The sequence below is a fragment of the Peromyscus californicus genome, unplaced genomic scaffold, assembly GCF_007827085.1.
Source record: "Peromyscus californicus insignis strain IS unplaced genomic scaffold, ASM782708v3 Scaffold_11__1_contigs__length_118956290, whole genome shotgun sequence".
Taxonomy (NCBI): Eukaryota; Metazoa; Chordata; class Mammalia; order Rodentia; family Cricetidae; genus Peromyscus; species Peromyscus californicus.
Window position 1 is genome coordinate 113,440,976 of NW_026294402.1, and position 13,437 is coordinate 113,454,412.

At 47.1% G+C, this 13,437-nt stretch overlaps 1 protein-coding gene across 3 annotated transcripts in view; it reads left to right on the forward strand.

The window, feature by feature from the left end:
- Positions 1 to 13,437, forward strand: part of Ctdspl (CTD small phosphatase like) — a 131,786-nt gene that overhangs the window by 90,394 nt on the left and 27,955 nt on the right. For all 3 annotated transcript variants that reach the window (XM_052723844.1, XM_052723852.1, XM_052723861.1), the window contains exon 2: positions 7,116 to 7,270. In XM_052723844.1, coding sequence (XP_052579804.1) covers positions 7,116 to 7,270 — 155 coding nt within the window. The remainder of the gene's footprint in view (positions 1 to 7,115; positions 7,271 to 13,437) is intronic.

The following is a 13,437-nucleotide window of genomic DNA, read 5'->3' on the forward strand; positions in this document are numbered from 1 at the left end:
GCATGCTTTTGCTGCAGGCAGGATGCTGTGGGGAGCCGTCGTTCTTTGAGCGGTGTCGACGTTTAGGTAGATGAAGTCGTGCAGCTAACAAGAGAGGGCTGGGACAGCTCAGGTTCACCTCCAACACCCTCCTCCTCCTCCTCAGGACCTGATACGTGCTTTCTGTTTGAAGGAGGTTTATCGTTGATCTGTTTTCTGCACTTGCACGTATGTGTATTTATGTATTCCCAAGTGTGTCTGTGTGTGCAGGTCAGAGGTCGACATCAGACGTCCTCCTCAGTCGTCTCGTGCTGAACCTAGAGCTCACCGGTTGGCTAGATCAAGGGGTCCTCCTGCTTCTGCCTCCCCAGCACAGGGAATACAAGCATGCACCACCACACGCTGGGGACCCAAGCTCGTGTACCCATGATCACAGAACAACCACCTTACCAACTTAGGCATCTCCCCGGTCCACAAATACTTTTAAAAAGTTATGGGGGCGGAATGGGTGTGCCCATGCAGCGTATGTAAAAGCAGAGAACAAATCTGAGGAGTCGATTCACCTTCCAGCTCGCTGAGGCAGTGTCTCTAATATTTCTATCCTGCTGCATTCTCCAACTACTAAGCCAGTGGTTCTCAATCTGTGGGTCTGGAACCCCAAAGACCATCAGGAAACACAGCTATTTACATTACAATTCAAAATAGTAGCAAAATTACAGTTATGAAGTAGCAACAAAAATAATGTTATGGTTGGGGGTCACCGCAACCCACGGAGCTGTATTAACGGGTCACAGCGTTAGGAAGGTTGGGGACCGCTGCTGTAAGCAGTCCTTCCATCCCACCTACCATCATCTCTCAGTGGCCGTACCAGGACAATAGACGTACACCACTGCGTCTGGCTTTATTGTGTGGCTTCAGGGACTGACCTCAGGTTGTCTGGCCTGTACAGTAAGTTCTTTTGCTTGCCGAGCCATCTCACTAACCCTTTTGAATAAGTCAGCTTCTAAGGAAGGACTTCCACTCTAGGCTCTTCAATAGCCCACGGGGCTGGCTTGCAAATATCTTGGATCTTTGCCACAAATTGATAGCCTGTGTTAGTAACTTAAAATTCAACCTCAGTCATTCCAATTACAGAGATGAAGCAAAGGCATGTGTGTGTGGTACAGCTAGGATGTGTCCCTCCCGTTGCTCAACCGTCCAGTGCGGTCCGGCTCATAGGGATGGTTTGGACCCTTGCTGGCCTCACCCCATCTCGTACTCCTCACCTCTTCTTTTTGCCTCTTCCCCATTTTCCTGTGTGTGTGGGGGGGGGGGGGGGGGTGGCGCATGTGTGTACATGTGTGTTTGAGTGTGTGTGGGCACAGGCATGTGTAGATGTGCACACACATGGAGGCCTATGTTGATGTCAGGAGTCATCCCCCGCCACTCATCCACCTTATTCCTTGAAGCAGGGCCTCTCAAACCTGGAGCTCGTCTAGGTGACCAGTCCCACTAGCCAGCTTGCTCTGAGAATTACCTGCCTCCACCTTCTGAGGCTGGAATTACAGGCAGACCACGGTGCCAACTCAGTGTTTCTGTGGGTTCCGGAGATCCCAACTCTAATCCCTATTCCTGCACAGCGAGCTCTTTATCCTCTGAGCCGTCCCCAGCCCTCATCAACTTGTGCTCTCTCATATTAGGCCCCTCCCACACCATTGCCTCATTTCCCTGCTCTCCATAGCAATTTTATATAACTCTTATCCTTTCTTAGAAACTATTCCTACCCTGGCTTGGTGACGTGAGTTCATACTGGAGCTGTGTGGCATGACCTATGTCAACAAAAAAGGAAGAAGAAAAAAAAGAGGAGAGGAGCAAGTCCAATCCCTTCTGCCCTGGGCCCCAGTGCGCCCTGCACTGCCCACATCGAGACATAGCTCTTCTGTAGCTAGATTTTGTATTCAAATTCAAATGTCTCTCATCAGCCGTGACGCACCTCAGGCTATAAGGATAGTGCCTAAGACATCTGCCAGGCTCTGCACTGCCCAGCACCAGAGCTCCCATTCCCAGAACTGAGTGTTGCCATTGAAAATCATGTAAACCGGGCTTAGACTGGCTCAGGATAAAAGGGGATCTGTGGTTTTATGTAACGAGAAGTTCCACAGGGGTCTACTCTTTATAACACTCTGTCTCTCAGGAGCTTTTTCAAAGTTGGCTTCATGCACCAGTGACAAGGGTGGCCACCACCTCCAGGCTTCTTAGGAAACGCAGCGAAAAAGAGGACACCTTCTCTGACAGCTTGGCAGGGATCCCAAGCAAGACCCTTCTGGTTTGTTCAGTTGCGTGGTTCAGTTGTGTGGACTGAAAGCTGGTGAGATGGAACACAGGAAGGAAAGGGAATAACATTATGAGAAAGCTTAGTGGGGTTCTGGCAGGTGAAACTGCCAGATGTAAGCCATGTTCCCCTTTAATGACGTTATGATGTCACTTCCTGCTTCTACCCAGAGAGACCAGGAGATGTTCTGGAAGCTTTCCATCCTGTAGGATCAGGGACTCATTTTCTCTGAGAAAAAGGCAATTGCTACGGTGTCCACACCAAGCCTTATCTAGAGATGCTTCACAAAGCCCCTGGCCCTGGCAGGAGAGAGAGGGCCACATCCATGAGCAGGAAGCGGGTCTTACCTGTTGAGGTGATGTCTAGAAAGAAGCAGTAGGGCATGCATGCCCAGAAAAACAGCCTTCCATCTGTTTCCCTCTGTGTCACGCCCCTCCGGGAGACCCAGACCATGAGACCCAGGCCCACCTCTAGCACCCCCACCCCCATGAGTTCTACTCTTGTGTCTTCTGGGAAATAAAAAAGATGAGTCATAGACTCACTTGTCTGCACCTGCCAAGAGTCTCCCTTTATTCACCTTCGGAGGAGATACCCATCGCCTAGCCATCAGGTGGAGAAAATGGCAGCTGCCGGGCTCGGCCTTGGGCATGGCCTCATCATCACAGCAAAGGAAGAGATAGAGGGAGGTTCTTCGCGGCCTGTGCTGCCCTGAGCCCTGGGGAAATACAGTCATGGCCCGGCAGGGAACCTGGGTGGGAAAATGCACTGGATCTGCTGGCCTCGGTGCTCCTTTCTGGTCAGTGAGCAGCTTATGGCTAGGAGTCCCAGGGCCAGCTGCAGGCTGGGCGGGAACAGGGCTCAGCAGAGAGCCTAAGCATAGCCCAGAGGGTAATGAGCTGTGAATAGGTGAGAGGGAGTATGGACGCTGCCCCTTCTCCTGAGAACCTTGTTCTTTCTCTCAGAAAACAACCAGCAAAGCACACTGGACACTCAGCCCCTCCCTTTGCCTTGCCCATCTCTGCATCCAATTTTTAAGAGCAATTGAATAGAATCATTTCCTGAGATTTGTCTAGTTTTGCTTTTAAAGTACAGTTTATATAACTGAAACCTGTTATAATAAATGCATCTCTCCGTTGGCAGATGCTAGTAGAAAGAAAAAAAAAATTCTTTTACAGCATCCAGCCTTAATCCAGAACTTACCAGCAGAATCATTTTTGTTCTACCAAGCAAAAGTTGGTAAGGGCTAATGAGATGGCTTAGCAAGAAAAGGGGCTTGCTGCAAATCCTGGTGACCTGAGTTCAAGCCCCAGGACCCACATGGTAAAAAGAAAGAACTGACGCCCACAAGTTGTCCCCCGACCTCCACACTTAGTGTGCACATGGGTACACACACACACACACACACACAGACTAAATAAATAAATAACATTTTTAGGGGCTGGAGAGATGGCTCAGAGATTAAGAGCACTGTCTGCTCTTCCAGAGGTCCTGAGTTCAATTCCCAGCACCCACATGGTGGCTCACAACCATCTGTAATGAGATCTGGTGCCCTCTTCTGGCCTGCAGGGATACATGCTGTATACATAATAAATAAATAAATCTTTAAAAAAAAACATTTTTAATAATGAGATAAGCAAGAAAAATGTAAAAGAAAAAGGAAGTAAATGTACTGCTGAATAAACTCCTAAAAGAAATTATTTTAAAGATTTGTTTTATTTTTAATTATGTATATATGTGTATTTGTAATGCTCAGAGAGGTCAGAAGAAGGCATTGGATCCCCTGGAGCTGGCGCTGCAGGTGGTTATGAGCCGCCAACATGGGCACTAGGAACCAAACTTGAGTTCTTTATAAGGGTATTGCCCACGGTTGACCACTGAGCCACTGCCCCAGCCCCTAAAAGACATTTTCTAAAAAATGTCCCGAGAGCTAGCACTGTTTTAATGCCCACCTTTATTAGATTCTGTTCTAAATACTTACAATAAAACCTTTAATTCTCACAACAAGCTTGCAAGATATGGCTATTTCTAATGTCCTTGTTTTATTGACATGGAAACCAAGGCTCAGAGAAGTAATGTGACTTCCCCAGGCCCCGCACTGGTTCTGGTTGGGCCGTCATGGATGCCTGTGCAAGCTGGCTGCAGAACCCATGCTCTCTCTCATCACTCGGTAGGCTTAGCTGCCTTGTGGGTCCTGTGGGGTAAAGATCTGCAGCAGATCAAGTCCGGACGATGCCGTAGGTCCAGGGCCTCTGCCTGGCGAGGAGAGGAGCCACCGAAGACAGATGTGAGAGCTGCTAAGGATTCAGAACAGCCTAGTGAAAGACCAAGGGCTAGTGGTTAGCCTGTGGCCGCAAAAACCGTAAGCCCCACTTAGCCATGTCACAGGGAAGGACCTACGAGACATTACGAGATGCCCATCCCATGGGTTGGATAAACAACAGCAATGTGGGAGAGAGGTCTGGACCAAAGGCTCCAGCCACTCTGTCATACACTGGTTCTAAGGAAATGTGTCTATTTCCTACCTAGCCTGATGTTGAGAGTGACCCACCAGCCTGAGAAATTAGCAGGGCCCAGAGCTTCCCTTACTTGACACAGGGGGAACCCACCAAAGCCACTTCTCCCTACTCCAAGGAGTCAGGCGAGGAAACCTGTCCACTTCCACAGCCTCCATGCTGCTCAAACTAACTTCCACTGACTCTCTAGACAGTGAGTGATCCAACGGTAGAAACATAAGTGGCTTACTGGTTCCAAGTTTCAGGTTTATTGATTGATTAATTTTATAAGTAGTTGTCTGTTAATTAGTGGGGAGGAAGAATTGTATGCGCTAAAGATGAAAACAGACCTTGGAAGGTGCTTCCTCTCAGGCTGCTCACCACCTCTGAGACTCTGAGCAAATTGTAGACTTGCAAAGAAATGTGCCGTCAGCCTGGAGACCAGCATGCTGTTGGGTTGGGTTTTTCTCTTCTGCCCATGGTTAAGTTATTTGAATGTAACATAAAAATTTTAACTCCCAAAGTAAGATAGTCAGACCAATCATTTGTATTAAATACAAGTTTATTACAGTCCCTTCCTCTCTGCTTGGTGCCCTGCTCCTTAATCAAACCTGAGTTGGTTCAAGATTCGCCTTCAGGGGGGCACTTGGGAAATCACACATTTGGAAACAGGCCCACTTGGGTTCTCCTCCTGGCACCAACAAGTACTAGCTGTTCCCTCTCAGCAAAGAAGGAAGCAGTGACCCCCCTATCCTCTGGGAGCTGTGTGGAGTCCGGGAGGTGAGGTCTGTGACGGCATGGTCTAGAGAAGGTCAGCCTTGAGTCTTTTCCCGCCAGTCACAGATGCAGCCACCTCCTGTTGGCCCAGTGCTCTGACCCAGCATTTGAATCCTGAAATGCAACCACTGGTGCTCTGTACATACACTCAAGGGTTCGTGAAGAAGACAGAAACATCCAGCTCCCCCAGGATTTATCATTCTAAAATTCATCTTTTTCGTGTGTGTGTGTGTGTGTGTGTGTGTGTGTGTGTGTGTGTGTATGTGCGCGCGCGCTCAGAAGAGGGCATCAGGTTTCCTCCATCAGTCTGTGCTTGCTCCTTTGAGGCATGGTCTCTCTCTGAATCTGGGGCTTGAGTTTTCTCAGTGAGACTGGAAGACAGTGAACCCCATCTATCCTCTCCCCTTCAGAACTGGGACTACAGATGTGCAGAACACCTGGCTTGTTCCTTCGGTGTTAGGATCCCAACTCTGGTCCTCATTATTGTGTAATGAATGTTTTTAACTACTGAGCCATCTCGCCAACCCCTAAGGGTCATGCATGAGGGCTGCAGACCACCCACATCTAGACAGTTGCTTGGAAATCACCTTCCCAGAATCTCCTGGATGCATTTGGTTTTGCTGTCACCAGGAAACTATTCCTGAGGTTGTGGTCACTTGGCGGGGAAAGGCGCTGAACGAATCACTAAGCTCACACAGTGAAGAGTAGTGCCAGGTGGCTCATGAGGAGAGGCACGTTCTCACGATTGCTCCACATCACTAACCCTCACTCAGCATGGTCCCTTCCCTGTGGCTACAGCTCAGAGCACTGCAGACCCACCCAGCCATGACATGTGGTAGGACTGCCCCAGCCACATTCCCAGGCAAAAGCACCTGCCCATCCAAGTTGTCAGTCTGCCCTGAGGTGTGTTTTCCATCTGTGCCAGATTTCACCTTTTAGTTCTGACTTGTGGCAGCTTGTCCTGAGCCCTGGATAAATAGAAAGATCCATCCCTCCCTTGGGTGCCTCTGTCCAGGACAGGCCAGGGCACAGGAGTGGATCTTGAGAACTTTCCCTGATCCTTCAAAGCCCGCACTCTGCACGTCACAGCTCCTGCTGTTTCTGCAATGGACACCTTGGCTTTGTTCTTGGGGGGCCCAGGTTACCCCATCAACTTTTGACAAGCACCTGACTTTGTAATCTTTAACCCCTAAAGCTGACCATCTCCATAATGCACAGGAAGTATCCAAGAACCAAGTTTCTAGGTGGCTCTTGCTTGCTGTCCAGTGGGAAAATGCTTCTGAGACAGGGTTAGGTCTGGTTTATTCATGAAAAATCACTGATTTTCAGTAGTGCTTATTGCAGGGTAGGAATGCTTCACCTCCTCAGACTGGAGAACACAGGCGACAGCGACCCTGAGGACTATGCAGTTAAGGGGCAAGCAGCCCCACTGAACTGAAGTCAAAGGGATTGGGCTGCAGGGCCCCTGGAGTCCAGTCCAGTACTCACACCCACACACCTCAGTTTACACTCACACTCACACGCCTCAGTCATTCACGTGACTGTTTCTCTTTCAGCTTCCCAGCGCAGCGTCAGCTTGAAGAAACAGAGGGGCCGTAGCATCCTCAGCTCCTTCTTCTGCTGCTTCCGAGACTACAATGTGGAGGCCCCTCCACCCAGCAGCCCCAGTGTGCTTCCGCCACTGGTGGAGGAGAATGGTGGGCTTCAGAAGGTCAGTGCAGACGGAAAACTGCAATCTGTAACGCTGAGGCTGCGTGTATGTCCCGCCCATGACAGATTCCCGCACAAGAGTGTGTGAAATGTGCATGCAGCCATTAAGACTTGGGTTCAGTTGTTTTAGAGAAAGGATTTCTGGTCCTCCCATCTAGCAACTGAAGAACATATATGATGGAAATTTAAAGCCAGCAAGATGGCTCAGCTGGTAAAGGGGCTTGCTGCCAAGCCTGATGACCTGAGTTCAAGCCCCGAAACCCACATGGTAGAAGGAGAGAACTGACCCCCCAGGATGTATTTCCTGACCCCTTCACACACACTATGACATGGTCAGATGTGTACACACACACACACACACACACACACACACACACACACACTCAGAATAGATAAATATAATTTTTAAAAAGTAACCAGTAGCAGATACAAAAACAGGTAAAATAAGATAGAGATGGAGCAGACCTTGCAGTGAGTGTAATTGAGTTTAATACCTTGTATAATAACGTGTTTAACAATAGCAAAGTCACATAGAGTGTTTGCTGGGGTGTGTGTGTTAGATTGTCATAATAGGTCAGAACCCCAAACCACCCACGGGCTGTCTGACAGACACATCTGAAATGAAATGACTCAGGACGGTTAAGAATATAAGGATAAACAAAGAGACGCTATCCAGGAACAAGCAAAGAAACCAGGTTATATTAGTTTCTGTCAAAATTGGATTCCACGTTAAGACAACGACACTGAAAGTGCAAAGGGGGTTATCATCAGGATCGTGGTTAGATCACAGACACCAAAGTCATAAAACTTTATGTTACAAACAGACGTCTCATAGAACAAGAAACAGGCTGTAGGCAGGAGAGGCGGCGCGCTACCTTGGCAGTTGAGAGCTCCTGCTGCCCTTCCAGGGACTGGAGCTTGGTTCCCACACCCACCTCAGGCAGCTCCCAACAGCCTGTGACTCTAGTCCAGAGGACATAATACCCTCTCTTGGCTTCCATGGGTATGTACGCACACACACTAAATATTTAAATAGGAAAAGAATACACTGGTCAAATGTAGGATAGATCAAAACATCTGATTGTTTTGATATATGGCTCAAAATATAAAAAAAAATTGATAATGGGCAAATGGTATAAACTAGAACAGGCCTTTTCCTGTCTGTGAGGTTTTTAAAGGTGGGTTTGGTGTGGGAGTGGAGGGTGCAGCATAGCCTTAAGTGGTGTGGAGAGCCTGCTAATTGGTTTTCGTTTCCGAGAGGACATTTGGCAATGTGGAATTAGAGTCTTAGAGTATGCCTGTTGACAAAAGCAATTTTATTTCACAGCAAAAAAAAAAAAAAAATGTTGTTATGAATATACAAAGATTGATCTACAAGATGCTATCCAGTATAGCTTACAATGGCCTAGGAAGGTACCTGATGCTGACCTCTGAGCTACACACACACACACACACACACACACACACACACACGTGCACACCCACACGTAGACACATACATACGCAGACACATACATGCACACACACAAAACTAGCCTTCCTTGAGGCAATAGAGGTACATTTTCAGACACATAATGATTCCAAGAAGGGATTTAAAAAGGGTTTGTAAAAAAGAGGTAATTGGTTAAATAAGCTACATAATAGTCATACAGTCAGTTGCTGTCTTGTTAAAAATGACTTATCCTGAGGAATGGCGTGTCATGATTGTCGACATAAAGATGGCTCAGTGAGTCCAGCGCTGGTGCCCAAGTCTCACAGCCTGGGTTCAGTTCTCCAGAACCCACAGGAAAATGTTAGTGCAGTGTATTCAGGGAGTCAGCAGAAGCCTGTGGGCCGGCCAGCCTGCCACACACCCCAGGAATAGCAGCGGGCCGGCCAGCCTGCCACACACCCCAGGAACAGCAAGACTGGGAAGAGAAAAGGCAAGTGCTTGTCTCCTATAGAGGCCTAAGGCAGACCTGAAATGTTACCACCAGCAGAGGCCCATGGCCTTACTCCCGGGGGAAGGATTTCAAGTGCCCACGGTAGCGTGGGCACTCTAGAGGAGCTCTGTTGATGAACTGAGTGGTTTTATTCCCTTGCCCTGGTATCTGGTAGTGTGGGGCTTCCTTCACCTCTGCTGGTCCATGGAAACAGGACTCCTCTGAACTTTCAAAGCTCCCACATCTTCTAGAGATCTTAATGGACTGAATAGCCAGCCATGGTCAGAACACACAACACAGCCGTGCACATGCAAAGAAAAATGTAGCCTCAGCTGAGAGGTCCATGTTGAAAAACTAGCACCTGAGAGACTCCTGGGGAAAACAGTGGAAGCCAGCCTCCACAGACAACTCAGGACAGCCATTTGGGACAGAGAGACTTGTGGGGCTCCAGAATCTCACAGCACTAAACGGAAAACCTCAGAAACAAGGGAGAACAAGGAGAAAGCAGCCGTTTCTGAGAACTGAGTGTGAATTCTGGAAAAGCAAATGGAAGAAATAGCATAGAATTCAGACCAGAAACACAAAGACGGAAATCATGAAGGAGGGAAGGAGCCATCTAGACGATCCACAAGCAGGAGGAGTTCTAGAGAGAGAAGAGAGGCAGATTTTTTTTCTCTTGAGCTGAAAAAGACAGATTGTGCCTGCCATTGCAAAGTTCACTGGTTCTCCCAAAGAACTGGGATGCAGCAGAACACATGCCCAGGTACATGCTGATGAAACTCTCTGAGTTAAAGGAATACATCTTTTTGTTTGTTTGTTTTTTGTTTTTTTCAAGACAGGGTTTCTCTGTGTAGTCCTGGCTGTCCTGGAACTCACTCTGTAGACCAGGCTGGCCTCGAACTCACAGAGATCCTCCTGCCTCTGCCTCTGCCCGGCTAAAGTGACACAAGCCATCAGAATACATTATTCCAGAGAAAGCAGCTCTATTAGTCTCCGGCTTCCCATCAGCAACAATAAAAGAGAGAAGACTGTGACACGCGTGTGCAGGTTACTGAGAGGAACACAGATAACAAAGGGAAATTGTGTGTGTCAGAAAGCTAGCCCTGGACTGGGAGCCACCTGTAAGCATGGATGTCTGCATTAAGGTCCTGATGTCTCATGACTGCTGAGGATAAACAGGAGCACAGCTTACAGAGAGAGCACAAAACCACGCTGAGTACACCACATTCTGCTTCACAGATGACCAAGACCATGTCACATGGTTTGGTAAATTCAGCTGTACACCATTACCAACAACATGCCTGCCATCAAATAGAGATGATTTAGGCAACAAATAAAAGAAAACTGACAGCCAATAGCTTAAACTGATTAGTTTTCTCACATGCAAAGACTGAGCCAGTCTTGGTGCTGAGTTGGTTTAGATCCCGGTGGTGACATAAGAAACCCAGACTGTGTGTGCGCTCCTCCATTTGGACATCTTTCTGCTTGACTGTCCCTGGTCTCTGTGCTTCCCAAGATTTACATTCATGGGAGGAAGAGGGTGATGGGTGGCACAGGCATGCCCATCTCTTTTATATCATTGCTTTTATAGAAAACACAGGGCTGGAGAGATGGCTCAGTAGTTAAGAGCACTGGCTGCTCTTCCAGGGGACCCGGGTTCAATTCCCTGCACCCACATAGTAGCTGATAAGTATCTGTAACTCCACTCAGGATCTGGCACCTTCACATGGACATTCATGCAGGCAGAACACCAATGCACATAAAATAAAGAAATGAAAAGAAAACCCAGAACTTTGTCACAGGTCTACCCAGTCACTGCAAGGATGACATACAAAGAAGCTCGCCAGATGAGACTGAGTAGTCAGTGAGTATCAGTAATAACCTTAAAACCTACGAGGCTTCAAACAGTTCAAGCCGGGCGGGGCAGTGGTGGCGCACGCCTTTAGTCCCAGCACTCGGGAGGCAGAGCCAGGCGGATCTCTGTGAGTTCGAGGCCAGCCTGGTCTACAGAGCGAGATCCAGGACAGGCACCAGAAAACTACACAGAGAAACCCTGTGTCGAAGAAAAGAAAAGAAAAAAGTACAAGTCGGGCCAGCAAGATGCCTCATTGGATAAAGATGCTTGCTGTTAGGTTTGATAACTTAGATTCTGTCCCCAAGACTATGGCAGAAAGAGAGAAGTGGTCCCTGCTGGTTGTCTTCTGATCTACATACACTTACAAGCAGTGGCATCTGTTCACCCCCAAGCATGCACACACACACACACACACACACAATAAATAAGAGTTAATTTAAGGGGGCTACAGGTTCAGTTCCGAGCACCCATGGGTTGGCTCTCAACCATCTGTAACTCCATCTAGTTTAAGGAGTCCAGTGCCCTCTACAGACACTGCACACATGTGGCACACATACATACATGCAAACAAAATAACTCACACATAAAAAATAAATAAATCTTTTTTTAATTTTAAACTTAATTTTAAAATTAGTTTGGAGAGTTATTTAAAAGTTTTATTTTTCCTCCATCCTTTATTTGTCATAGATTGGCTGAGTCTTCTGTGAAAATATACTGAGTCACAAATCTAATTTAAATCATTCTAGTCACGTTTCAAAAAATAATTTAAAACAAATGAAATTAATTTTAATAATATTTTACTTAACCCAGTATACCCAAGGTTCGAACATAGGACCAATAGAATATTGCTGGATAGTTTCTTACCAGTTCAAGAGCTAATACATATGTTTTATATTAGCTCACATTTTAGTGTGGGCTAGCCACATCTCACGGACTCAGTGGCCACCTGTGAGCTACTGTGTGTTGCAGCTCAACTCATCTCATTCATGGACGTACAGTGATGATGGCCCAGGGTTTTGGCTTCCTTGACTCTCACAGTAGCTGCAGGTTTTGACCCAGGAGCAAATGCATTTTGACTTTAGTGGCCACAGCAAGATGCATGGCTATACCTCACTTCAAAGGCACTAAAGCGCAAGTACCTTCCTGTAGCTAGAGTTTTCCTGCCTGGCCCACAGTCAGGACAAATCTCTCTCACCTGCCAGTCCCACAGCCACTCAGACCCAACCAAGTAAACACAGAGACTTATATTGCTTACAAACTGTATGGCCATGGCAGGCTTCTTGCTAACTGTTCTTACAGCTTAAATTAATCCATTTGCATTAATCTATACCTTGCCACGTGGCTCGTGGCTTACTGGCATCTTCACATGCTGTTTGTCATCATGGCGCCTGGCAGTGTCTCCCTCAGCCTTCCACTTCCCAGCTTTATTCTCCTCCTTGTCCCACCTATACTTCCTGCCTAGCCACTGGCCAATCAGTGATTTATTTATTGACCAATCAGTAACACACTTGACATACAGACCTTCCCACAGCACCTTCCCATGTACCCAGAAGAGAGGCTGGGATGACTGGGTGTTGCCTGGCTAATGCCTGTCACAATGAGGAGTGAATTGTTTCCATAATAACTTCAAACACAGCATGATAAAAGAAAGCAGGAAGTAAAGAGATGGGTGCAGTGTAGAAGGATAGACCAAACCCAAAGAAAGGAGTCTTACGGTTAAGGCAATGTTAGTATCAAATCAAGCAGAATTGAGTCAAATATGTTAGGGGCTGCAGAGATGCCTCAGTGGGTAAGAGCACTTGCTGCTCTTGCAGAGGACCTGGGTTCTGTTCCTAGCATCCTTGTGAGGCTGCTCACAACCATCATTCAGTGCCCCTCTAGGGGATCTGATGCACTTGTTTGGCCTCCACAGGCACCCATACACATCACATGCATGCACACAAATAAAAAAAATTAAAAAATAAATTTTAAAAGCATTAGACACAGTAAAGACATTTACAGTGATAAAAGATCTAATAAATGGGGTATTTAATAGCCCAGCCATCCTTCCATATGACCAAAAATATGGCCAAGTACAAGAAGAAAGCTATGATAACATCATGATAAAAAGCTATTCTGTCTTCTGAAAATGAGCAGCAAACAACACAGTCGAATCATTGGTAGGTTCTGGCTGCTGGGATAAAACAGGAAAATGAAACAGTTGGTATAAATATGGAAAAGTTATAAAATTAGCCTTGCTTGTAGATGACGTCACTGTTTATATAGATGCCCGAGAGAGATAAAAACCGATTCGAATGGCTGAAAGCTAGGCTAGCTCTTCTGTGCTTCTGGATGGGCTTAGATTATTGTGGAAAGAAAAATCATCAGAGAATATTGAAGAAAGCTTAAGGA